This window comes from Bombus bifarius, unplaced genomic scaffold (assembly GCF_011952205.1).
Source record: "Bombus bifarius isolate JDL3187 unplaced genomic scaffold, Bbif_JDL3187 scf7180000007977, whole genome shotgun sequence".
NCBI classification, from domain to species: Eukaryota; Metazoa; Arthropoda; class Insecta; order Hymenoptera; family Apidae; genus Bombus; species Bombus bifarius.
In genome coordinates, this window is record NW_022884362.1 from 859938 (window position 1) to 887334 (window position 27397).

The 27397-nt window shown below is 39.9% G+C and overlaps 2 protein-coding genes across 3 annotated transcripts in view; one reads left to right on the top strand and one right to left on the bottom strand.

Annotated features, from left to right (window-relative positions):
- Positions 1-2072: 2072 nt before the first annotated feature.
- The window catches only part of LOC117204026 (rab3 GTPase-activating protein catalytic subunit), a 33207-nt gene continuing 7882 nt past the window's right edge, over positions 2073-27397 (top strand). For both annotated transcript variants that reach the window (XM_033441015.1, XM_033441017.1), the window contains exons 1-6: positions 2073-2352; positions 2464-2746; positions 4183-4319; positions 4447-4660; positions 4746-5154; positions 5621-5835. In XM_033441015.1, the coding sequence (XP_033296906.1) occupies positions 2157-2352; positions 2464-2746; positions 4183-4319; positions 4447-4660; positions 4746-5154; positions 5621-5835 (1454 nt within the window). In that variant the 5' untranslated portion in view covers positions 2073-2156. The remainder of the gene's footprint in view (positions 2353-2463; positions 2747-4182; positions 4320-4446; positions 4661-4745; positions 5155-5620; positions 5836-27397) is intronic.
- On the bottom strand, positions 6370-27316 carry LOC117204027 (vasorin). Its single transcript, XM_033441018.1, has 7 exons — positions 26723-27316; positions 10809-11680; positions 10083-10398; positions 8317-8894; positions 7478-7910; positions 7119-7295; positions 6370-7032 (listed from the first exon to the last, which is right to left on the bottom strand). Exons 1-7 carry the CDS (start codon positions 26736-26738, stop codon positions 6749-6751), a joined length of 2676 nt encoding a protein of 891 aa, XP_033296909.1. The 5' UTR covers positions 26739-27316; the 3' UTR covers positions 6370-6748.

Sequence of the window (27397 nt, forward strand, 5' to 3'; positions counted from 1 at the left end):
AAACGTTTAGGAATACTGAAATTGGCAATCTTTGTTTATCTTAAAGTTAAGTTTGTATTATATCGTAGTATTTTAGATACTGCTCCTTGTATAATTTCAAGATAGACTTTGAAATACCTCGTCATATTATAAATATTACTTTAGGATGCTGTGATATTGTATGCGATACTTGCGATCCTTCTTTTACGATTAATTACTTTGAGAATACATCATCGATCTATCGTCGACATCTATAACAACAAAATATGTATGTAAAAGATATTAGTCGAAATTGAAAATACGTATATCTTTATCCAGTTATACTAAAAACGTTAAAATACATAAGTCACAAAAGATATAAAAAGATGTTTATCTATATAAATACTGTTAATGTAATACATACGAATATTCGTAGAATTTAATACATTCTCCTATATAGGGATATAATATATATATATATATATATTGTATATTTTTTATTTTACAAAGGAGATATAAGGCAGAAAGTTTATAAATATGAACATATAATATATGCATGTGGACATGCAGATAATGATAATACTAGCTCGAATTACTACTGCGTATTGAGAGACGTTATCTCTTGTGTCAATGCTGGTAGAGTGTACATCAGCTGAATTAAATTACAAACGGCAAAACATAGTATGAGATACAATCAGAGCAGCAAACTAAAATTATATCGGCAATTTGAATTTGATAATATTGTAACATAGTATATTATATATTATCATAATTCGATAATCACATAAATTTTTTAATTAATACTATATTATAAATTAATATATAAAAGTTTTAGATACATTATGTGCTATTCGTAATATAGTGCTTTCGGTATGGTAGGTATTTCTACGCTAGCGTTGACGGACGTCCCTTGGCAGACGAATATAAATTTTACACGATTTATAACCCATTAGTTTTTCTCTTTTATTGTGTAGGTTAAGCTATATCATAGGAATGTGATCGCCACTAGGGGACCGCCTATGGCAGAATTTACTCCACAATTATTTAATATTCATAAGGTACGTCTAATAAAAGTTTTTTGCAAATATCTCGGACGTTAAAGCCGAACGGCGGTAACATGTACGTTAATAAGTTTCTCAGAATGCTCATCTTGACAGGATACATCATTTCTGACTAACCTAGAGATTAGATTTGCATTAGGTCAGGTTAGAGTTTTTTCTGGGTGATTGTGCAGCGGAGGGAGGGATTCACACTACTTTATCAAAATATAAGATGATTTCACCACAAACTTTTCTTGATAACAACTTTCTGATTACTTTTTAAACGGCGACCTTCGACTGAAACTTTCACGATACTGCTACTCGGGACGATAATCTTGACAACATATTAAGAAATTATCGAAATCAGAGATGCCTCTCTTTTTCTGAATATTTACCCAAAGCTTTTAGCGAAATATTAATATCGTGTTATTGACTGATGCACTAATTATTTGACTATCCAGGATGAAAAACAAATTGATATTGCCAGTGTATGTATATATTGTTACATTTAAATAAATTGTAAATAAGTCAAGTAAATTCATTGAAAATGATATTATTAATTTGCGTACATCCAAAACTTGTACGAATTCATTTTCGATATGACGTGAAATATGTGTATACGACATAAGATGAAAATATGGAATACGGTAAAGTATAGCGCATTTTAAAAATTGTATAATTTATTTTGCCAAATTGTACACAATTGTATTCATGTGTTTGAAATATTCCCGAATTTGAAATCTTTTCGATCGATTTTTTTTTCTTTCGTTGAATCATTGATTTTTAACGATGTCTATTTTATTCATCTATTTTCATTAATTCAGATTAAATTTATAGAAATATAATAAACAACTTCCATGTGCATTGCACAACATTAAAGTTTAATTTTTTAGCAGCGTGTGTGTATATTGATAATAATGTATATGTGTTTTTATAATTTTACTTATTCGTATGTATATGTATGCTATGTTTTCGAAGCAATTGGAATGCATTTGACTCCGTTGGTATTTGGAAAAGCATCGTTGCGCGCTCTATACATTATTTTATAACAGTCTGCAGCTCAGTTGATAACGAATAAACGTCAAACATTTAACCTGACGCGGACGCAGCGGTTCGTTAATAAATAACGTTTTTTAATCTACAGTAGTACTTTAAAAAATGAACAACATCGAAATCGAAGACTTTTATCATCATGATTTTACGACAGCTTCTGAATGGGAAATGTTTATCGCGAGATTGGAAGAAATTATGCACGAATGGAAATTACCAAATACAAAAATTGGTCCTTGTTTAAAATCTGGAAACTTTGTCAACTGTGCATGGGAAGAAAATTTCGAAAAGCTTCATTTTGCTGGTTTGTTCATATATAAAATTACTTTATCAAGATTAAAATAAGTAATATTCAATGTACGTATACTTTCTTTTTGTTTAACCGATGCAACCAGATGTTTTTACGTTATTACAGATGCGGAATTTACATTGAAGCACTACAAGTTAAAATTAGACGATGAAAATACAGATAATCTTTTGGAGGAAAGCGAAGAAGAAAAAGTACAATGTCACAAGGATGCGTTAAATGCATCGAATGATTTTGCTAGAATCGATGGGAATCACTTGGAAATAGCTTGCTATTATGGTATTAGAGAATTTCTTGTTTTACAGTCCACTAAAAGAGATTCTGTGATGGATGAGACCAAGATTAGGATTTTACTTAGTTCTCTAGCAATTGCAGCGACCAATGCTAATTGGTAATTAGAAAAGCTGTTTTCTTGGGATTATGTGACGCGTGTATTTCAAGAGTGACGTAATTCAAAATAATTCAATTCCACGTTACAACGTGACGCACGTCACAAAATGATCAAAGCGGGATCTTACAAAAGCTAAAGATAGTAAATTACAAAAATAACGTACCGTCATTGTTCCTTAGAGTCTGTTCTTTTTTGCCAATGTTATGATATGTTCAATCAATAACTGCTTTATACGCTTCCAAATAGTTTCTCGCTTTTCTTGAAAAACTTATTCGAGCCGTGTCACTTTTGTAATACAGGTATACTCTGTTTAACATGGTAGTTAGGTTCCCAAAAAAATGCCATGTCATGCGTAACCGTGTTATACGAAACAAAGAATTAATGCAGAAATGGTGGTTAGGTTCCAATAGTTGACGAAAGTATATATATTTTTACTATAAGTTTACTACAACAATCAATAATTAATTTAAAGTATCGTATGTTAATTTTATTTACGTTAGTTTAATTTTCGAACCATGTTAGACTGAAACCGTGTTGTAAGAATATCATGCCATGCCAGGGATATCTGTACACATTTGCAATATATTAACACATTATAATGAAAAACAAGAATTGCCATTGTATATGGATTGGTCGTTGTGTACAGAAACCAAAAATTATCTGTTGTAACTTGTCTGTGGATTTTTATATAAATTCGTATTTCGATGAATACAAGAAAGGAGATGGGACCTAGATAGGTATTTACTGCATCTTCTGAATATTGTAACGAATGTAATCAGACGAAAGTAAGTAGGCAAAAATTGGATGCCGTCGAAGGAACGTCGAAGGAAACATGGTTTGATTTTGTTAATTTTCTTAGCAGATGGATGTCGCACGGAGGTCAACTACATTTCCATAAATGTAATCATATATTTGCTAATGGATTAGTTGATACATTTTGTTATTCTACGCAAAAAGAAGTATAAAGTTATTTATGCCAGGAAACTATTAGTCTAGGGAATGTTCATTATTTTCATTATCCTATTTTTCATTCTACAAATTTTTCAGTAAAACCATGCATGAAACAGTATGGTCAAATCCATTTCAAATTCTCTGTCATTTTATAAAAAGAAACGCGCCCAATGTCATTCAATAGATGAAATTAGAAATTATTGAAATGTTTCTTGAATTAATGATTTTTTGTTATAAATAGCGTAATATTTTTCGTATGGAATAATAAGTCGCACCAACTAATCCATTGTGAAACTAATAATATCGAATCATATTGTCTTCAATGTCATGTCGAATCCATTTATCACGATCGCGACATGCACTTTTTATTCGTTCTGTACATTTCGAATTACAAAGAGTAGCTTTGATCATTTTTTCTCCAATTCTGCTTATGTGTCGCTATTTAAATAAAATGTTTTTAAGTTTAACGATATACTTATTTTTAGTGATATACCTACGTTAGTACAAGTCCAGGAACCATGGCAGAAAATGTATCTTGGAACTAGCATTGGGAAAGGAATTTGCACTCACTTCGATATGGTACACTTGAAAAAAGTTCCTTCGCACTGCAAATACCTAACTGGTACGAATACAGTTCTTAAAACAAAAGTATAAAAGTAATTGTATCAGTTATGCAATTGTGCAATTGGAACTATATTTATCTTTAGTATACCTATGGGTAATAGCTTTTTTGTACATGTTATTTTCAGGCCTACTTGCGTTATTTAAACAGAAAGTTGGAGAAGGTTGCGGAACAAGGCTCGACCCAGTGATGATATCTGCAAGGTTTTCGTATTTATTGAAAGACTGGACCAATAGTACGTGGACTCAAGAACCGCCAGATTTTGATTTCATGCAAGGTGAAACATTGGGTGTAGCTGAACTTGGAAAACTTCCATTTGGAGCAACGTATGATCCGATTGCGTAAGATTTTTATGTTATATACAGAAAAGTAACTAAGATAATTAACTTTACGAGATGAAGAATTTGTTTGGTCGAATCGTTGCAGAGAACTTCATTTGTACACTACGTGGCCTGAAATGTCGGAGAACGTCGTAGTTGATAGCGAAGGTTTTACAGATTTAGAACCACAGTCTGCCCCTGAATGGTCTGTGCAAGTAAAGATGGATTCTTCACCAGCCTGTTTACTCGGAGAATACCTAACTGATTTTTTATATCAATGTAATAATCAAAAAACTATAGTGGAGTTGCTGGGAGATGCTGTAACTTATTCTCAACAAGAAGATCAAGCATTGAGTTCAGTTTTTAACATATTAACGGAATCTAAGATACCAACAATTTCAACGGTAGTTAGTAAAGCAACCACGAAGAAGAATAAAAACGTAGAAGGGCCAATACCGGAAGAAATATTATTGTCAATACTCTATTTTCTTTTCCCTGACGCGGAAGAAAACACTGTAAGTAATTTTTCTTTTAATACGATAATACGATAAGATAACCGATCAGATTTTTCCGGTGCTAAAGCATTTTTTAAATTGACTATTTACAATCAAATATTTACAATCAAATCAGTCGGTACAATAAAGTTGTAGATTCAGTTTTATAATTCTTAGAAAAGATCGACTTGTTTGAAAAATTGTAACGTTTGTAACGTTTGATTACAATCTGTTAAGTTATCTTTTAGCCTTTCTTTATCTCATTTACTCTTAACGTAGTATATAATACCGATATTAATGTAATATAATCATTTCCTTCGCTTCATGAAATCTTACAAAGATACGTTACTTTACTTCGCGTTAGGCGATCATGAGCGAACCTCGCTGAAGTTTTGTGATCGTTAACCCTAAAACTGTCGCGTTTTGATTATTTGTTGTAAAAGCAGGTATAGTTGCCGTAAAGTAATAGAATGAATTAATATTATAGAAAACTCCGTACAGTGACTTAACCACGTGTAACATAGACGAAGATCAGTGGAAAGGTGTAAAAACATGTGCAATGGACAGCTTAGTGTGGCGTCTCGCAATCGTTGCAGCACATTGTACGCATTATCTCGGTGGAGCGACAGCCTTGGCACAATTATGGTACGAGTTTGTACAAGAAATCAGATTTCGATGGGAAAGGAGCATTCTTATATCTGGGTAAGTACCGCACGTTTTATCAATCAAAATTGCACCGTAAAAAATAAAATGCGTGGATCGTTATCGTAAAGGAAAATTGTGAACTGGCAGTTTTATGCAGTGTGATAAAATGGAGAAATGAGAAATTATATCGCCGTTTCCGTTAATCTATTAATATTTAGAATTTATTAGTACGCATTAATTTTACAAAATATATCAGAGTAATACACATAATTGTATCGTATGTGTATTCAGTTTCGATTTTATTCTAATACTGAAATATAAAATTATCGGTACGTAGAAATATACAAAATTGCTCTATATTTATCAATAGCGAAATCTCTTATTACCAGAACATATCATATGTTAAGAAATACTTTAATATCAGTACATTTCTTATAAACATGCGTCAACAAGCAGAAGACATTAAACATAATACAGAATTTGACAGACGTTGATTTATAATACAGTCTTTGGATAAAAACACATCCACCACGTACGCGATAAACTTGACTTATTCATCACTTAGTGCTATGTTTTTTTTTTCTTGTTGTTGTTGAGAGATCGTGTGCTAAAACCGTTTGAAATCGAACGTTTTGCTCGAGCACACATAGCACGTATATATATTTTTAACTGTGCACCTTCAAGCAATTTCTTAACATCAACTTTCTTAAAGCTACACGTTTGTAACGTATCCTCCATGTTACTATGTTAATACATCTATTACACAGTAATTTTTGTAATAACATAGGTCTCAGGTCTTTAATTTAACATTGATACTATGTCAACGCTATTCTATCTATAAATCTCTGAACCTTTTGAAACGTCACGTTATATATTACAACTACGTGAGTGAGAGCAGTTCAAGCGGTCTGAAGAAAAAGAATGTCACTGAACACGTTTGAGCAAAACCGCGCACATACAATGTGTGGAATCAGAGAGGCATAAGACCGGTCCTCGTAGTTGGATTACGTGCCATGTATATGTCCATATCATGATCGGTCCAATTGTTCTCTTCGTAATTATTAAGGGTGTGCGTTGAATCGGCTATGCTGTATCTGCTACCTGGTCTTGGTGGGTTTTGCTCCAGTGTTCGATTACACGATCTTGGCCTTTGCCTTCTAGACGAAGAATGCGGTGGCACGTGACTGGGTGAGAAGTTCGTTCGCGATATTCTGTCAGAAGCCGCGGCCAAAGATTGTCGAGATTGTCTCAATTCTGGACAAAACGAAATATTACATTAAGAAGCGGCAGATGCGTCTATTTGTTTTACGTATCGGATAAGTTGGTCAGGAAAATCTCACCTGATCTTGTGTTAGCGAGATTGGAAGTCAAAGTGTTGTTTGCAAAGTATCTCGTCGATGTATTAGAGAAACTGTGCTGAGATTGTCCATCGACTACGGAACGAGTCGATACTTTTCCGCTGTAATGTCCTGTCTGTGATCTGACATCGTCGATGCAAGAAGCTCTAGTTATCGAACCTAGAAACAGACTGTTCTAAAATATATATATGTATAAATTTTTATAACAAATTGAATATCTTTCTTCTACAATGGTATTCTATATTATATATATCTGTAGTATTCCAGTATTCTATATACAAGTTCGTTTAATATTTATACTCTTGAAACTTTCTTCTTTCTCTTTTTCTGTTTTCTTATACCTTGTCGATCAACGGGGAATATCCTTGGCCTTGGTATGCTTCTGTTACTGTATGCAGATACTTGATCCCATTCTTTTTGAGCATTATAAGCACTGAGTGTCGCCATTGATGACAACGGCCCACCAGGGCTGGGTGTCGGACCAACGTTGGAACAACAATTCACAGGTAAACCAGTAATGGGTCCTCCCATTTTTGTCTGATCAATACTGTGAAGAGTATGAAGTTTTCTGGCCCTTCGCCGATTCGCAACAATAAATATTATCACTGCTACCACTATAGTGGCGCATATGGCTGCACTCGCAGCGATAGTAATTTTATCCATGTTGGACGTAGGCGAGTTTTCCGTTCTTACCTCCTTGCATTGATTGTAGGGCACGTTTGCAGGAGTGATGTTTGTTTCTTCCAACGATACTACGCACACTACGATACATTCCTGCGAGATAAAACGTATATAGAAAACTATAATTTATTATTACAAATACACAAGGAGGAAACGGGTTTTTCAAAATGCGTAAATTATTAAAATGTTTACTTATGATTTTTCGATAATTGCGCAGCTTGCAAACGTTGTTTCAACGTTTTGTCCTTAACGAGTTGTCCTTGACGAATTCATAGTCGATTAACATTCCTAGTAATAAACTTTCGCACTCTTGTACGCATATGTATCGTGCTTGATACGTTTAGATAGGACAAGACGTTTAGTCGACTATGCATTTATAACGCTTTCGGAGAAGTGGTTTTATCGATTTATCGAGATGATTGAAAAGTGGAAGCAACGTTTGCGGCAACCTCTTTAAATTACAGGAATAAATGCTGTAAGCTGGCGAAAATAATTTTACCTGCGAAGGAACGTTCTTGATTTTGAATTCACGTTCACTGGCCTCCAAAGGCGGTGCCTGCTTGAAACTACTGTCGCCAAACAATCTATAAATTACTTTGAAACCTAAAATATTCGTCGCTTCCGTGTCCCAGTATATAATCACTGCGTTATCTTGTCTGAGTACGTCCTTGACGATAATATCTTTGTCGGTGAATTTTGATTTATAAAGTGGCGAACCAAGTACCAAGGGTGGTCTTGGTTGATGTTGCTGCAATTGATCCTGAATTTGTTTCGGCGGGGTTGGTGTGGTCCTCATTATCACCACGTTTCCTGTTCGCGCAACGGTTGGCCTGTTGGTGATGGTTCTTGGTGTAGTGGAAAATGGTGTCTCGGTTTTTTGGAATTCCGTTGTGGAAGATGCAAGCGCTGTCGTTGATACGGTCGTAGTTGTTGCAGTAGTAGTAGGTAGGTTAATCGACGGTCGAGTGGTTGGATTGTAACCGTTGGCTACTATAGCGGATCCTGTAGGTTCTCTCGTGTCCACGCTTTCTACCGTTCCGATTCCGATTATCTCTGGAGTTCTTTCGCAGGTCATTTCTGTGAATAATAATAATAATAATTGGATAGAGTATACGGAGGACGTCTCGGCTAAAACTAAAACCGACCTGGTCTAAAACTACGAGCTGGTCACCGTGGAAAAAAAATTCTAATCTATAAGAAAACAAACGAGACACGATATAGCGATATATCGTTATATATCGGTAGGTAAAATAATAACAGATAATAAGATAAAGATACAAACATTTCTTACAATCGGAATACCGTTATGGTTAGCATATTTTTGAAGCGTATTTTTTCATACAAATTGCATGATTTCGTATGTCTGGTTTTTCACGTTATTCGTCGTGGCTTTAAAAGGCGATTCTACGCGTTCGGATCGGCGGAGATCCGTTAAAAAGGCGAACCACAAAATTGACCTCGAGCATGATTTTCTCTGTTTCATCGTACAGTGCCGATCGCGAAGAAGAAGAGTGCGAAATATGGAGTTACGCGAATCGCGAGTCGATCATTCTCTTGGGAGAATCGTTAAAGTCCCATTAGCGCTTATACACGGCACACGTATATCGGATCCAGACGCAGGGAAAATAGCGTCTATCGTTGCACGTGGATGTGCACCGATCCGAGGGAGTAGAATCACCTGCCGTCACGCGTTCCATTCGCAAAAGTAAAGGCAAGGAGTATATTTTGCTCGTCACGTTGGAAACTTTTGACGGATCGCTTTATCTCGAATTACAGTATCGGTTCCTTTAACCCTTTGCACTTTCGTGTCGGGTATGACTCGACGGCAGTTTTTATCTCAGGAGCTGCTTCGTCGAGTCCGACGTTCTTTCAGTGCCACCTTTTTTTTGTGAAACGTGCGAAAGAAAAGCAAGATCGCATCCTGGAAATTGTTTCAAGGTATATCATACGCTTGAAAATGACAAGACACAACAATAGCGCGAGTAAAACCGATATTTAAGCGAATTTGTTTCTTCGTCTATTTATTTGAATCGTCTTATTTTTTAGTCGAGGTAAATTTCAAATAAAACGCTCGAAAGCGTTGGGAGCTGTTGGTAACGAAATTCGAAATAAAATTCGCAGTGCAAAGGGTTAACGGCGGATATACGGCATGTTACGGCATTACACGACATAACACATCTGCTACCACTAACGTGCTACCACTAACGTTCTACCACTAACGTTCTACCGTTAACGATCGTTAACCGTTAATTAATCGTATATCACCTGCTGTGTCGATGTTGTAAAAGCTTTTATCTTGCAAGTTTTGCGGACTTCCGCAGAATTGCGGCTTGCGTTCCCGACTAGTGACTTGCAAGTCTCTGGTTTTTATCCAGTCGACGATCCACCGTAATCTGCAATCACAGACCAGAAATCGGCCTCCTAAACTCAGACCTCGAAGCGTTCCGTTTAGTCGAGCTAGAGCTTCCTCCGGAACGGTTGACAAAGGATTTCCATCGATCGCTAGCAAAGTTATCGACGGATTCTTTTGAAACGCGTTTATCGGCAACTCCGTTATCAGATTGAATCCTATATCCAGCACCTGGATCAGGACAGAGATTGGAAAATCGTGAGAAATTCGAATTATTCTATCTACTTTACGTTATCATTTTGTTATTTGTTAGGTTTCAAGCGTATAGACGGAGAAAACTCGGTTGTACTCGTAGAGAGAAGAGGGAGTTTGTAGTTTGCGGAGAACTATAGAAAAATCGATTTATTCCATCGACGTTGTCATTGACGATGAACTATCAAACGTCCGAGTTTCGCTTTACGCTTTCTTATTTCGCTCTTCGTTACGTTTGAATCGTAAACAATCGAGTTAAACAAGCGATTGCCGTCCGCGTGATACGAAGCTATCGGCGAATTGAAATTTCGCAAATCTCATCTCGGTCGACGTTCGTCGGGACTACTGTCCGACGGGACTACAGACCCGAAAATATCGTCGAAACTCACCCTTAGGTCTTGAACGCTGTTGATGGCAGCCGTGGGAAAGTCGGGAATAAGATTGTTCAACAAGCTCAACGAGCTCAAAGTATTCTTGATACCATAAAACGTGTCGGATCCGATATTTTGTATCAAGTTCCTCTCGAGATTCAGACCGGTCAACGAATCCAATCCCTCGAAAGCTTTGGTACCGGCGGAGCCGGGCAACTCTCTGATACTGTTCTGCGACAAGTCGAGAAACGCCAGTGTCCTTAAACCTCTAAGCGCTTCGGGAACCTTCTTCTGCCTGGTTCCTTTCAAATTCAAATTTTTCAACGACCTCTCCAATCCTCGAAACGATCCAGGCGCCAAAGTAACTTCGTTGTCGGAAAGTTTCAACGTAACTAACTTTAATCCCGCGAAGGTGTCGTCGTTCACCCTCGTAATTTTGTTCATCGAAAGATCCAGTACCGTGAGATTCTTTAGAGTTTTCAGCGTCTCGCTGGGAATCTCGGTCAATTCGTTGTCTTTCAGATTGATGCTTTTCAAACAGCTTTCCTGGCCCCTAAACGCGTGCGCCTCGATACCTTTGATTTGGCAGCCAGATAATTGCATGTTGTTGATTTTCACGGATGAGAACGAATCGTTCCTCAAGATTCCTATGGTGCTGTTGTTGACGTAGAATAGGTCTATGGTGGTTTTGGAAACGTGACGCCGCATAGCGGATAGAAGTTGCTCGTAATCGACGATGTCACATTGTACCGAAAGTTCCCTGGCCAGGTTGTAGTCGCAGATGCAGGAACTCTCGAGATCGACTACGTGTTGCGCCCATGGACAGCTGGAGGTTGCTGCCACGATTGCGATTATGCTTTCGAGTAGCAGCAACACCGTTCGACGTATATCTGAAAATATTGCCATCTCGTCAGACCCGATTTTTCTATCTTTTTCTCCGACAAATATACCAACTTTGTTCCGAAAGATGCATTAACGACACCAGAGAGGCGTACGGAACAAATTTGAATCTTTTTAGCGGAATACGCGTAATCCTTAACGAACGAACCTTAATCTCTCTATCGCAATTTTCCATCTGCAAATCCTATAAGCTCGAACTACGATTCGGCAAATTCGATGCGGCTAGTCGACGTTCGGTAGTAACTGGCAGTCGGTCGAATATATTCGCGCGTCTTCCATATATCGCAATTTCTAACGGTTGCCTAAAACGATTACTCGTTTTTCCTTTCGAGGGGGTAAATTCGGCCGAGAAAGTGGTACGCGTAGCGATAGGCTGGAGAAACGATCTTCGAGTAGTTTGGGAAACGAAGAAACGTTACCGAGATCGAATACGTGGGTTTCCGTGCAATAACCAAATCGCGTGTCGGCGATCAAGAAACGTTTGTTTGGTCGTTTATAATGGTTAAACGTCGGCCTTTTTTGCTGGCATTTGTTCGAAACTTTGACGATCGTTATCTCGTATTTAAGCAAAAATTAAATTAATCCATTCTTTTTTTAGTTTTTCGTAAAAATTTGACAAACGGCTGTTACTTCTTGTCCCTGATAGTAACGCGACTAAGCGCTACGAAGGAGAAGCGGAATTTGTGGCAAGTTACGAAGACGATGTCATATTGGGTTCTTATCGTTGGAAAGTCGGACGAGTAGCGTTCGAAGCCCGCGAAGCGAACTGGGATATCGAACTCGATCGAATACACGATCCCGTGGCTACCAGCGAGCAAGGTGCGTGCGCAATTTCGAAACTCGCGCCGCGCAATTCCTCGTATTCCCGCGATTACGTCGAGTGGTGTGGCAGTGCGCGAGCTCGCCAACTTTGGAACGGGTCGCTACGTCCACTCGAAATACAGCGATCGAAACAACGTGGAAAAAGTAGAACAAAGTTTGCGTACACTTGTAAGTTTAAAAGTAGAACCGGGCTGATTTGGACAGCGGCGAATAATCGAAAATTTATCGAGTACGCGTATATTTTTCGGCGCAGTAAAGGTAAAAAACTCTTGTTCCACGTTTTCCACGTACTTTGGCGTATAGGATACGGTCGGCCGCCGAGATCGCTCGTTCGTATCCGATCCGATACTTTGAAATTCGATTCTACGGAGAAGGAAGCGCGCTACGAAAACATTTAATTATCCTGCCACGCGGAATCGTCCACTCGCCGTCCGTACCACGATCGCCGAGACGCGCAGCATAGAGTTAGTCGACGGTACAACGTGGTCGTTTCGTTCGATTTTTCGTCGATCGTACGTTCTCGCTCGACCGAATATGGGTCTGTAGACGCGGAAAGGACGAACGGCCGATATATACGTGGAACGTAGGACTGGGATACAACGGTTATCGAGAACCATAACGCACGAGCGGACCAAAGTTGCGCAGCCTAAACGAACCGCGACGAACCAGGGTCCATAGACCGAACCCGTTACGAGTCAATGGCCGGAGTAAACGTACGTCCTCGCGCCGATATGGGTTCTATCGATGCCAGTCGACCAACGGTGTACGAATTCCTACCGAGATCGTCGGCCTACCGCTCTTCTTTCTATTCGAATTTTCCTACGTTTGGACAGAGCGTACGAGTATTCTCGCGGCAACGTCGACGATATTTTCAACGATTCTGCGAACGTATACGAAAGTTAGCGCGTGCGTTTGGCACGGTTCGCGAAAGTGTTTGCATCTGGTAGGATCGTGTTCGTCGGTTATCGTGCTCGAGGTACAGTCGCTAACCAGAAACGTTTTCATCGTTTAGTCGCGTTAATATCGTAACCAAAGTCGGCGAAACTTTCGAGCGTTTCGCTTCTAACCGATTCGAAGTTTTCCGTAAACGCGGAAAAAGTTGCGAGAAAACTTGCTGCGCGTTTCTTTCGCAACTTGTCTCCCCTAGCACGTATATATTTAACAGCGAGGAGAATAGCCATAGTTGCTTGGAACGTTCTATAAGATCAAGGTTGCGATCGGTACAATTGTTCGGACATTCTTTCCAGAGATATTGGAAAGTGCAGAGTGGCTGATAGAAAGGGAATCGTTGCACGACGGAACCTTTAGCTTAAACTCGAACTTTATTTTCCTCGGTCTACGATCCGATAAGATCGACGAGTAAGTCGTTCGTCGAACGGACCTAATGGCAACGATACGAAGTATTTTCGAAAAATTGTAACAATCGTTGGTTGGTCGCCACGACCAACGATTGAAACGAGAGAATTCATTCGTGGATTTACCGCTTACTTTTAAACTATATCTATCCGGTATCTATTACGATATATCGTCGTATCATTACGAACTATAGGAAAATCGCGAAGGTAGCATAATCGAGGAAGCGTTTAATTTTCTTTCTTGGCCGATCTTTTCAAATTTTTTCAAATTTTCCTCCGTTCGTTACGATCTCACGATCGACATTTTTCCGACTTCTTCGAAAGGATGAAAAAGGATGAAAAGAGTTATTACCCCGTTTCTTTCGTCGTTTATGCCCGTTTTAAATCGGCGCCGAAATTGCGTTAAAAAGATAAATAGAGCATCGACGTTGATACAACGAGGATAGATAGTTCGATCCGAGAGAGTCGATTTCTTTATGGAAATGAAATTTTCTATAATTTAGAAATGGAAATTAATCGGAATTATAGTAATAAATTGTAAGACGAATCCGAATCGTTTCTCAATTAAAATAATAAGATAGATGTTAATCGCACGGTAAAAGGAGAATCGTAATCACCTGCTCAACTGGGTTGTCGCATTTTTCTACGCCTCGATGATTTCGTATCTACCGCTGACAACTAAATTTTACCTATACTTTCCTCCGTTTAATTTATACGTTTCGAGGATATTCGTAAAATGGAACGTGACGTTACTGTAATATGCGCGGTTTGGTTTCACAAAGGCCGGATAGTCGATTTCTCGATTAAAACAAATTACGAAAGACGATTTAAGTTACCTGGATAACTCGTCGATCGAGTTCAATTTTAATAACGCGTACGCGTACGCGCACGTGGGAATCTTTCTTTCCGTATAAAGTCTAGGACGTGGATCTTCGATTAGACGAGTTTTATTCAAATAGGAACTGAAAAACGGTATAAAATCCTCGAGAAGCAAAATTATTTCCAGCGAAAAAATTTTAATGGATTTTCAAATCGCGAGAGACGAAACCTTTGTTCGATTTCGATCGTTTGCCGCTGTTTGTTACTGTTACGCGTCTCCTTTCTTCTACGTCTATGCGATATCGCAAACAGTTACGCGCGATATTAGAAACATTGGTGGTACGTTGGTACGTAAGGACAAACAGCGCGTATTTATGGAAATATTGAGCGGTGCGTTGGGTAAAATTTTGTTTGAAAAATAGGTAAATACGCGGGGTAGAGTCGTCGTTCTGAAAACTCGCATAGTCTAGCGGTAGGTAGCCTAAAGCTTAACGAGACTAATAAGCGGCGGCGTAATGTAGAGTTAAAAGATGCCGGAAGTTGTTCGGTAGGCAAGATGGTCGAATTTCTAGAGCGGAGTCAACGGTTCGAGTCTTATTACGGGTTCAGGGAAACGGAATAAGAACAGATCGGAATACCTAATTAATTAACGTGCTCGTCACGGCGTTGCATCTCGGAATACTTGTTAATGGGAGCACAGGAGCGCGTACCACTCGCTATACCATATTATACCATTATCGCGATCGTCTATCGCTCGGCCAATTTCCCTTGGTAATTAATAACAGCCGTTGTCACGAACGATTCGTTGAGACGATTCGCTAAATCCGTCTACATCGGTGTGGCAGCGGTAATCGCACTCGAGCGCACATCCGTCGATCGAATTATCGGCGATAAACCAACTATCGGCGTGGAACTAACGCGATCGAAGGAAAATATTTTCTTTGGTCGGAGAGATTCGGTAGGCGTCGAGTCTCGACTACGAGGCTGTTGTTATTCCGCGTTATTCGAGTAACGTGTGTTTGGCTATAGGCTTGTTACACCGAGAGCAGATTCTCTTCGTTTGCCACAGGGTGGTGGTCGATTTTTCCCGCACGCAGAAACGTTCGAAGCGAGAACAATTTCGAGAGCAAGCGTGGTTACGTTACAAAAATTCGTCGAATCTGGGTTTATCGATGGTCGAGCAGAAATTTGCTCGTTCGAATAAAGTAACCTCTCGCGTCAGATCTCGTTCGTTACCTGATCCTGTTGTTTCAACAGGATCGCACGAACGAGAAATTATTCGAAAATGTTATTTTCTTTCGAAGGAAACATGGCCAAGCCTGGTTAACTGCGACGGTGTCTTTGGACCGTAAATGGCCACGACAGGTGGTGGAATCAGATTTGGATCAGGTTGCGTAATTTAAAGAAATACTTTTACCGATTACTCGCGAATACTTGCGAAAACTGTTACGACCGTCGATAGCAACGACTCGACGATACCGATCGGCGCTTAAAAGTCCAACGTACGATCAAGGGTTGTCGAGCGAAAGAAAAACGTTGCCGTGGATTCGACCAGTTACTCGATTCTTAGGAGCGTGCAAATCGTATACGACCGACGCGATAATAATTTCCATCCTTTGAAAATCCATTCGACGAGGTATCAAATTTTACCGGTAAAGCGTGATATTTCGATATTGATATCGCGCTGCCCGACGCGCATAATACGTCTAGTTATCAGACTGTGACAGAACCTAACTCGGAATAGTTATTACGATAGTTGCTGCCTTGACAGAGAAACCTCGCTGCTATTATCGTGGGATGGTATTTATATTTTTCAGAAAAATATCGACCTTTTCCAACGTCACGCGCGATTTAGAATTGGCGCGTACACGTATACTTGTTAAATTCGATTCGATTTGCTCGTTACTACGAGGTAGATGGCAGAATAGACGATAGGATACACCTTGAAATACGTTATCGAGGTCAAGATTTCGAACAACCTTTTTCCACGCATACGATCGTCGCTCGGCTGTGCAAAGTATCGCGAAAACAGCGAGAGAAGACGTCGAGCGAAAAAGTTAGGATCGTCGATTCATCGATGACCATCGTTTTTAATAATAAACGAAGAAGAGACGTATCGGTGGATGGTAGCTTGGGCCGGATCGACGCGTTCTGCTCGATAACAAGGTCGAAGGCGACAGCGTCTCTAACAAAAAGAAAAGTATATATCGTCTCGAAGCAGGGGAAATAAAAATAAAAAATTGTCCAAAGGAACGAGAAAACGAATCGGAGAATTCCGCGAGTATTCGATATCCGTGCACGCGACAGGATATAGGGAAAAAACGTCAGGCAAATCGAGGCAGTTGGGCGATTTTGTTCTCTCTAAACATCGAAAGCAACGATCGGGTGAAAGTTATTCTTTGTCGCGTGGTATTTGCGAATACGCGCGCGTCCGAGATCATTTGGTAGGACGAGCGCTGGCATTCCAGCGACGTACTTGACCGGCTCGCCTTTCGTCTCCAACGATCCAACAACGAACAAATTATCGTCCGACGATAAAATTCTGCGTGTTCTCGATACGCCCGTCGGAGGCTCGGTCCGAAGCCGCGACAACTTTCCGAAAGCCATGGGAAATTTTATAAATAAATTCCTGTTTCCGACTTCGACGCCTATCTCGACCGTTTCCAAGTACGCGGAACGAACGATAACTTTTGTATTTCCTTACGAACGAACGTCATCGGCAGGCGACGATTCGTGACGGGATTCGTGAAATTTTTAGCTGGATCGTGCAAAAGTACCGAATTCTTGCAGCTCTCTGGGTAGATTTTCCGACCTCGACGAGATCGGAGAACCACCACGGAGAGTTCGAGGTTTTCGCGCGGAAATTGCCCGCGATTTACGGTTACGCGTTTACGCTGCGTGCAAAATGCCTCGTTGTTTCATTCATCCGGCGATACATGGAGAAATATAGGAGACACGCGTTTAGTCGGCGCGTAGTTGTCTACGGAATTCGCGCCTTTCACTTTCGTTCTCTTTCGGTGTTCCGTTTTGCTCCTACGAGCGAAATATATCCACCAGCGCGTTATTAACGAAGATTTATGCAAGATAGAGCGCGCTTTGGAACGTCGATACGACGTTGCTGTTAACCGCCGGTTCACCCAGTGTCGATGTTGGTCACGCGTAAATAGCCTTTTCTCACGGTATCGTTTTACGTTTTTTCAAACACCGCTCTCCTCGTTCGTTTAATCTCGTTCCTACGGATTCCAGCTAGGGCCAACTCGTCGTTAAGTTCGCGAGTCGTAAAGCAATTTACGCTTGATACGCGAAAAGGTGGCAGGCCGCGACTTTTCATAAAAACGCGTTTTATCAGGCTGCTCGATTAGTTTCCCGTTGCGATACGAAGCGGAAGCTGGATACAGTGACTCGCCAAAGTATTCGAATATATACGGTAGAAAATTAGTATCTACCGGTTACCTAGTATTGTACCGGTTATACGAAACAGTTTGATATTTCGCTTTGATATAGAATTGCGTCGAATATCTTGCAACTTGTAGCGTCATCGCACTTCCCTTGTAATTTCCGTTGTAACGTCGATGGTTCTAAAGTCGTTTCAAATACGCTGGAATCTGTAGGAAACGAAATAGGAAAATGATCGACGACTGACCAACCAATGGTCGATGCCAAATTTAACGATACCGATGCAATTAACGCGATTAAATTTTACGATCCGCGAAACTATATTATATAATACCAAATATAAATACCAAATAAAATCTTAATCCAACGAAATTTGCCTTGAAACCACCAAAGAAAAAGGTACGAACGTAACGGAGAAGAGGAACGATATTAGGAGGTGGATATCGTCGGATTTTATACGGCGAACCGTGCGTACCAAGTACTTTTGTTGGCGAATCGCCGGACTTTCCATATTCGTGTAACGGTTCGTGCTACCAGTTGGAACAGTATGCGAAACAAACCATGCGAGTACTGTTAACCGCTCCATCTCGCGAGCAAACGCGTTACGGCAAGAGTTTTCTCGGGTGTGACAGAGACCTCGGTATTGTTCGGTATCAATGCCAGCTCGATCCCCGATGCTATCGTCTCTCGGAACGTTGCTCTCTTCCTTAGATCTTCGTACGCCTGTCGAATTTTGCGTATCCGACCGACCGGCGTAGCCCAACGAGCTAAAAACGCGCTTTCTCGCCAAATTTCTATTCGTGTTCGTTCGTACCGACAAATCGGCGCGAGTATCGTCGAGTACGTATTCGCGGAAGGAATTAAGAGAATCGAAGCCTGCCGTTTTTGCCATTTCACGTAGATTTTATCGAACGTGTTATTTTTCTAACGCCGTATCTTCCTATCTTTTTACCGTTTTTCTCGACGAAGGTGAAAGTAAATAAAATTAATTACGTATAAAATTGGTAACATTTGGAAACGTAACGCGCGCGAGCCTAGAAACGGGCGAATCGGCGCGCAAGTGGAATTCGATTGGCGCGATACAAGGTTCGTTTCGTAATTGGAAATTGCATAGTGAAAACTGTCGAACGACGAGAAAAGACGCGTTTCCCTCTGACGCCGCCGCTCGTGTACGAACCGGACAGCAGGATATTACCGGTAACGCAACGCGCTATTCCCGCGATTGCCGTTCCATTGGTTCCGCTTGTCTCCGAACGATCGAGCATCGTCGTTCGTTCGAGAAATGAAGCGCGAGACGCGCGTCCAGTTTCTCAACGAGTGCAAATATCGTGATATAATATAATCGCGGTGGAATCGAAAGCGGTCGACTCGGTGTTACTCCGCGACGCGACGGTGACATTGGTTACGCTGTCACGGCGTAACGCGACGACATTAACCCTTCGACGCTCGACGTGGCGCCGCGTATACGCGTGTTCTTAGCGTGTATTGCGCTACCTTTATAACGATATATATATATTCGTAATAATAATAATAATAGTAATAACGATATCGTCGTAGTACGTATACGCGAGTAGGTGTAAAAACCAAAATAACGTATACGTTAGGATAAAAGTTTCGTCGAACCAAGGATCGATCGCTGGATGAGAGAATTTCGCGAAATTGGGTTTACAAGACTTGGAAACGCTCAAACGCGACGACTTGGAAACAAATAACGACGCGATAAACTCGATCGACGAGTTATCCTAATTTGCGAAATGCAAATTGCTACGTCTTAGGTTTAATGGAGCGCTGAAAATCGCGACATACGCGATTCCGTGCGATCTATGACGAACCGAAGCGATTAACAAATACGCGAAACGCGCGCGCGTTGCTCGAAAATGTAAGATAAAAGACGACGCGTCGTGTCTGCGAGCCGATAGAAATATTTATTTACCTTTGGTTTCGGCAAGATTCGGCAATTACCGATCTGTTCGAACGACGGTAAAATTACTTTCGCCATCGTTTATCGATCTACTGGCAGATCAATTATCGAACAACTGTACCGATAAAATTACTACCGATAATTCGATAAACGATAGTTTGGTAAAACTCGATTATCGACAAACCTAAGAAAGATACGAAAGATCGGGTCGGAGACGAGTTAGAAAATCTTCTACGCCGCGGAAAGAAGAATCCGTCGTGAGTTACGTTGGAGGAACGCAATGTCGGTTTGTTTGATTGCGCGTCGTGAGAATACCGCGTACAATGGACGACCGAACGTGAAACGCGCATAGGGAAAAAACGGAGGCACAATAACTAGGAAACGTAGGATCGTCATCGTGCTAATTACCGGATTCAAAAAACCGTCGCAGCCAGCAGAGCAATCGCTTTTGTAACTGTGAATCTTTCTCCCGAGTCGTTCACCCGCTGTCGCGTCTCCGTCGCCGCGTTTCTCCGCCACCGAGTATCGTCGAATCAATGGCATTACGTATCGAACGTATACGTACGCAGTGAGTCGTAAAAGTTCACCTACAGCCCCCAAATACGAGATATCGTGTTCCTAAGATAAACGCGATAGCTCCGGAAAGAACTGTTTCCCTTTTTTCTTCTCTTTCTTTTCTTTTTCTTTTTTTTTCTTTTTTCTTTCTTTTATGGAATCGAAGTTCATCCCCTTTGAATGTAAGAACCTCGCGGAATCGGAGAAACGTAATTTTCATCGTAACGAAAGGAGAACGTAATTGCGAGGGAAGATCGTGTTAGCAAGCGTCTTAAAAAAAAAAAAAAATATGGTCCGTCGTGTAAAAAGAATTCAACGCGCCGTAGCTTGTGAAACTTGAGAATTTCGGTGGAATCGTAAAACCGTAATTAATATTACGCGAAAGTATCAATTAACGTATTTAATTCTGGCAAAACTACAATAGTACTTTCACCTTTCTTTGTACTTTCTTCCTTTGAACAGGAAATCGAACGATGCTTATCACCGATAATTAGCACAATCGGCAAAGATTTCGCAAAGTTTTAAGAACTCGGTTACGCGATATTTATTTTATTTAGCGATATTTACGCAAATCGATACGTAGCTTTCGCCTAGTTACGTTTAAACGAAATATTTGGGAAAAATAGATTATACCGCGACGATTTCTTAAATCTTAGTTGGAAAAACGATAATTTTACTTAAGTGAGCTACTTGATGTCGCGTTAATATCAATCGCTGCGTATCGCAGCGTATTTCCAGCGATTGCCAAACTTTCGTGAAAATTCTAACGCTTAGCCGGTCTCGCTTTAAAAAGAGACTGGCAAGAGGCGATCGCGTTAAGAAATTTTTGAAACAAAGAAAACAAGAATGCAAATTCTGGAGATTATCGGGTTTCTCGAGCGCAATCGCCGCGAGACGTACAAATCCAAAGACTGGAAAAGTCAAAGTATTTTAAAACCGTTAAATTCGTTGTAACGAGCGTTTACTAGACCGGAACAAATCAAAGTTTATTATACTTCGTATCGATCGATTAACCTGATATAAGCGTGGAAATATATTAAAAACGATTAAGATCCGAAAGCACGCTAAATTATTTTCCTTTCCAATTTAACCATCGACTGATCTCGAAGAAACGCGTATTTTCTCCGAATCGAAGATATTTTCTGGACAAGTAGAATTACAGAGAAGTACGTGTCCGATTCAAGTTCGTTCGTTAGCTTCGCGTGATCTACGTAACGAAATAGCGACGCGTCAAAGAATGGTAAACGGGCGAATTTTTATCGACCCGATGGTCGTCGATAATCGCGACGGACGCGAAATCCATTCGCAATTACGCCAGCAGTCCGATGACGGAAGTTAAGAAGCGGTTGCGGAAATGAGAGCTGCGACGTTCGCGCCAAACTCAGTTTCCCTCGACCTTCCTGGGATGTGGGTTAACGCGTACTACTAACTTTTAACTCTGACGATTCGTCGACGATTTTATCGGACACTGCCGTCCTCCTTTCGATCGTTCCCAACACCGTTTTTACTTTTCGTTTAACTTTTTTCCGAAATTAGTTTCTAACGTCGAAGGTGCTTTCGTTTCGTTTCGTTTCTGTTCTCCCAACTTTTAAACCTGTCGATTCTTCCAACGATTGTTATCGCGTATTTCCGTAGCAAAGAATCGTATTGGCCTCGGTGGATCTTGGAGCGAGAAAAAAGTCGACGAGAAATTTTGTAACGCGTACGATCGCGCGGTATCGATCGGCAACGTATTCCGATAGACTGGGAACGTGTCCGGTCGTAAGACGCAAGAACCGAAAAACCATCTCGACGAATCGATCGATCGATAGCGACGAAACGGTCGGCTATTCTGGTTTATTCACCCGTTTCAGGGTTTCACGGCGTAAAAGAGAAATCCCTCGTTTATTAACATTCACTTCTGCGGTTGATTTTCCCAAGTATGCGAAAAACTCGACCACGGAACGATCGTGCGGAGTAGAGCGTAGACCGGCGGCCTTTCTCCGAACGCAACACGATGCAGTTACGAGTAACCGCGAATGGAATTGCTTTCAACCGAGTATATACGATATACGTATAGAATCCGCGTGCACTATGCTCGTCGATCGTGTATTTCCTCGCGAAGCGTTTCCGACGAGTCGGACGAGATAGAGGGGGGAAGTTGGAAGGAATAAACGGTCTATGCGGAGTGACCGGCGAAAATACGCACGTCGTACGTTACATCGTATAAAACGTTTGCGAATTTCGTTAGCACCGTTACGAGACGCGATTGCCGCGATCGTATCGACAGAAATTGGACGCAATCTGAAAATACGCAGGGTGAAGGTTACTTTTAAGCAATTTTGCGACGAGCGGAGGATGGACGACGAAAGTAAATATCAGTTACGATTAAAATTTATCTCGCTAAGCTTATCTTATCAAGAAAACGTCGATGTCGTGCATTTTCTCGATAGATCTTTAGAGATGATTGCGTATTACCGCGTAATGATAAAATTTCTTTTCCCGCGTTAAAGCTATCGAGGTAAAAGTCTCGACGACCAACGTAATGCGCTTGAGTTACGCTTAATTAAATAACGTAACGTTCGAAAAACGTTATCGAGATCTAAAGCAACGACGATCGATACATATTCGTGTGGTGATAATTTGTCATTGCTATCGAATGCTATCGTTGCTAATGAAATTACTAATAGCAATTTTATTAGTTTTGAAAACGCCAATAGCACTTTTTTTTTCTCGATATTTATACTTCGCATACAACCGTTCTAAAAGCCATTTATACTTTCTGTCTCGAAATCCAAAGTATCGTGGCGCTTCTTTCGCCCGTCAAGTCCCGTTCGAGGTTTGAGTATCAAACGCTTTTTATTCGTGTATAAGGATTACACACGATTATCGGAGACGTAGGAAGTGCAAGTAACGAAATAGAAGAATCGAAGCAAGAGAAGAATACGGTTGGATGGTCATGGCGAGCAAGCAACTGGGCAAGCGAGCCAGTACCGCCACGCTTGTTGGTCTTTGCACGAGCAAATCGTAGAAATTTCTTCGTAATAGTTGCCAGATAGGACGGAATTATCATAGTCTCCATAATCATTTTTAACGTAAAACTATGTGGAACAGGACGTAACATTTTTCAAGGTTTCTTCTTTTCTAAGACGATCGTTCACGGATCGAGGCAGTAACCTCTGTTCCATTTCTTCTTGACTTCTTTTCCTTTAATTTTATTTTATTCGATACGCGCTCTTTTAATTATCGACGCCAATCGATCGATATATATGATATAATAATTTTCGATAACGTAAATGGAATGGATGCTATTTTCCATGTAATTTTAACATTCGTTCGAATCTCTACAGAGAGAGAGAGAGAGCTCTGTTTTTATACAACATCCAAAGTAATTGATTGAATTCCGCTAAACAAAAAAAATAAAGTTTTTCTATACGGAAAGATCCCGTTATTCTTGACGATGTCGCGAATGTAATTTAAAAAATGGAAGCTAGTAGAGAACGTTAGCGTATTATGCGCATTTTCGCACCGCCGAATGACACCGCTTGAATCGTAAAAGGCGGCTCTGTTATAAAGAGCTCGGTAACAAAGTTTTCACGGGTGAAGCAGCTATTCTGAAATCGATGAGATCCAAGATGTCTATCTTTTAAGCCCATCCTGGCTACGTTGTTACGTACACTAAGTACGTTTCAGCTGAAAAGTATACGGACAGTCGCTTATTTTTCGTATAACGTACCTAAACGGTGCTCGATAAACTTGATAAATTACTCTTTACGTCGTAGCTATCGTACGCTAACGTTACACGGCCAATAACGCTTTGTAACGCGAAACGAGTACCCTAACTATCGCGAATTATCGGTTTATGTCTATCGAATCAAATTTCACACCTTGCCGAATCGACCAGATTTATATGCTCGATTTGAACCAAAATTAAAATCAAAATCAAAACAGATTTATTTAGCGATATATCACCGGTTGCAAAATCAATAACAAATTTTTCAAAGAGTAATAATTTTAATTGCCTGATTATTAGATACGTAGAACGTCGCATCTTTCTCTCGTCCGTAGTTAGATAAATATTGTAACAAGTACGCGTGCTGCTACTGAAAAATTGGACGATTCTTCGTGATAAAAGAAAAATTTGTCAAGCAAATCGTTAAACAACGTGTATAGCGGAGTTGAAACGTAAGGCTGAGCTGCGGCTACGCATATACAACGTAAGAAAGCATTAGAACGTAAACCTTGAGGACATATTTCAAAATCAGTAAAACCGACGTGAGAAGGTGAAAACGTGAGAACGTAAGATCCAGCCTATTCTACCTGATCGAGGAATATTTTTTCGAACGTTGGAAAATTATCGCGTCGATTGGAAATTTCGTACGGATCAAAGTGGACGTCGTTGGTGTAACAGGCGAGAAACACACTGTATATATTGGCCTCGTGTAGTACATGGTTCAAGGTCGGCCAGTACACGCCGAAGACGATACCCATGAGGTGTGTGCGTAGGTGCATTCACCCTTTGAAACTTGTTGCTATAACTATACTCGTTCAAGCTGTAGGGACAAACTAGCGAAGAGCTGTGTCTACTATGCAACGCCATCGACAAAAATCTCACGAAGGAAACTTTTGTTGGATAGACACGTGCCCGGCCAATTTTCATCTTATCTTTTCTTATATCTAAATAACGAACACAATGAAAATGACGACGACGACGGCGATGATGATCGCTTGCTCATAGTGGGAACGGTATACCCACGTTTATAGGAAACGGGCTTCGATTCGATTGTGCGTGATTTTTGTGTTTGTTCTTTAATTCAACGTTTAAAACTTCTTCCGCTCCATTTTTTACCCTTTTCATTTTCTCGTGTATACAACAAATACGCAAGATCGAATTGCCGTTATCTAAAGAATAAAATATATTCAAGCGAGATTTAAATTCAACGTCAATTTCTTTTCATCTAACAATTATAAATAATTTACGATGTTCTGAATTATTGTTACGTGCGATATAAAATTTAAACGACGCTTACGAATATGTCGTGAAACTCGTATTAAATTTCCTTTTTCAATTTCTACGATAATCAGCAATAATTTACAATAATCGATCATTTCTGCTGTACAAAATAGAATTTGCATACGTTGCGTGCATAGAATTTGAACGAGCTTGAATTTAATTAATAAGGCATGAATTTAATCAATATTTATCCGATTTATTTCTTTGCTTCTATTTTTCTTTTTAACTTATATGATAGATTTTTGAAAGATCGGATAATAGTTATTACACGAGTAAACGATTTAGTGAAATGTATTAATTCGGCTGTAAGCTGTTGGTAAAAAAGACGAGAGAACGATTTTGGACGAAGATGGTATGTACCGTTAAGTATTTTGAAATCGTCGGAACCAACATACCTCTATACCGTATACGATTATAATTGAGCGCAAGAGTTAAATTCTGTGGAAAAAGTCATTGCAATATTAATATCACTAGAGGTTTATTAATAATTATAAAAACTACTTTCAAATAGAGATGCAAAAGTATAGGTTATCCAGAATCCCTCAAAACGGAAACCAGATGAATATTTCACATTTCAAGGGCAAAATGTCTTTGAAAAATTCATATTCGATTCACTTTTCTATACAGTCGACGCTCGAAAATAGATAATAATATGTTGATGATTAATAAGTAGGTTTTTTCATACACCGTGACAAAGAGCTTAAAATTAATTAAAAATTTAGCAACATCGCGAGTACGCGAATTTGAAAACTAAACGTAACCAAAACTAGGGAATAATTTATAAATATCCAAAACGCTCCTAACAAAGTTCCTATGAAAAGAAACAGGAAAAGAAACAACACCAAATCGATTCAAATTTCTTTCGCGTCAGAGACACTCGTATCATTACCAAAAATTAAGGAGAAAACAATCGTAACGATTACGAAAAATTTGAAAAATGGAAACGATAAATTGAAAGGAAGAAAACTAACGAAAAATAAATAAGAACGTTCTTTTATACGGCAATATGCACATGTTTATGTACATGTTTTACATATGTGTATATCTAAGAAAATAAAATTGCTATTTCATAATTATCCAATATATGTACATATTTACACGTGGTACCCATAATTCAAAGAAAAAGAAACCAATACAAAAAAAAAAAAGAATCCAGATAGGATTTACTTACTCATATTTGTCAGCATTAGTTTATAGCCAGTTTTGGCCCATGACGTGTTCCGGCGAAGCCGAAATTCGTAGCCAGTTGTTAAAGAAATCGCGTAAAGGGACGCAACACGTAGAAACAAAAATCTGTTTTGTACGTGTTACAAGATAGAAGCCATCGAAGCGCTTCCTTGACGGCACCTGTTGTTCCTTGTTCTCGAAACGAGATAAACGAACCTTTAAAACTCCTAGTGATATACTTCCAGTTACCTCTACTAGCGCGCGTGTGTTACGCGTGTATAGTTCGCGACGTAAATCACCTACTAATCGAATAATTCTTGTTCGAGTGTATAGATCGATAGGAACGCGCGTAACTCACGAACAACGACGCGTTCGATACTGGAGAACCGTTAAGTTCGGCTCGGTAGCATCGGCATCACGGTCTTCCACTAGACTGCAAGAATTTGCCGCTCTTCGACCCCCTCTAGAAGCACGTCTCTCTCCCGTAGCAGTGCAGGTCGAGGTAGGGCAGGATAGAGTGCACGGGTCTTGGAAAAACGAATTTTCGATCGATCCTTCGACCGTCAACTACCGAAACACTGTCCTGATTTTTCGCGCGATCGTTCGATTGGTCGTAGGCGCGCTTTCAGAGTGATATATGGCACGCTCGGTATGGCCAACCTAAAATATTTCGTGGGCA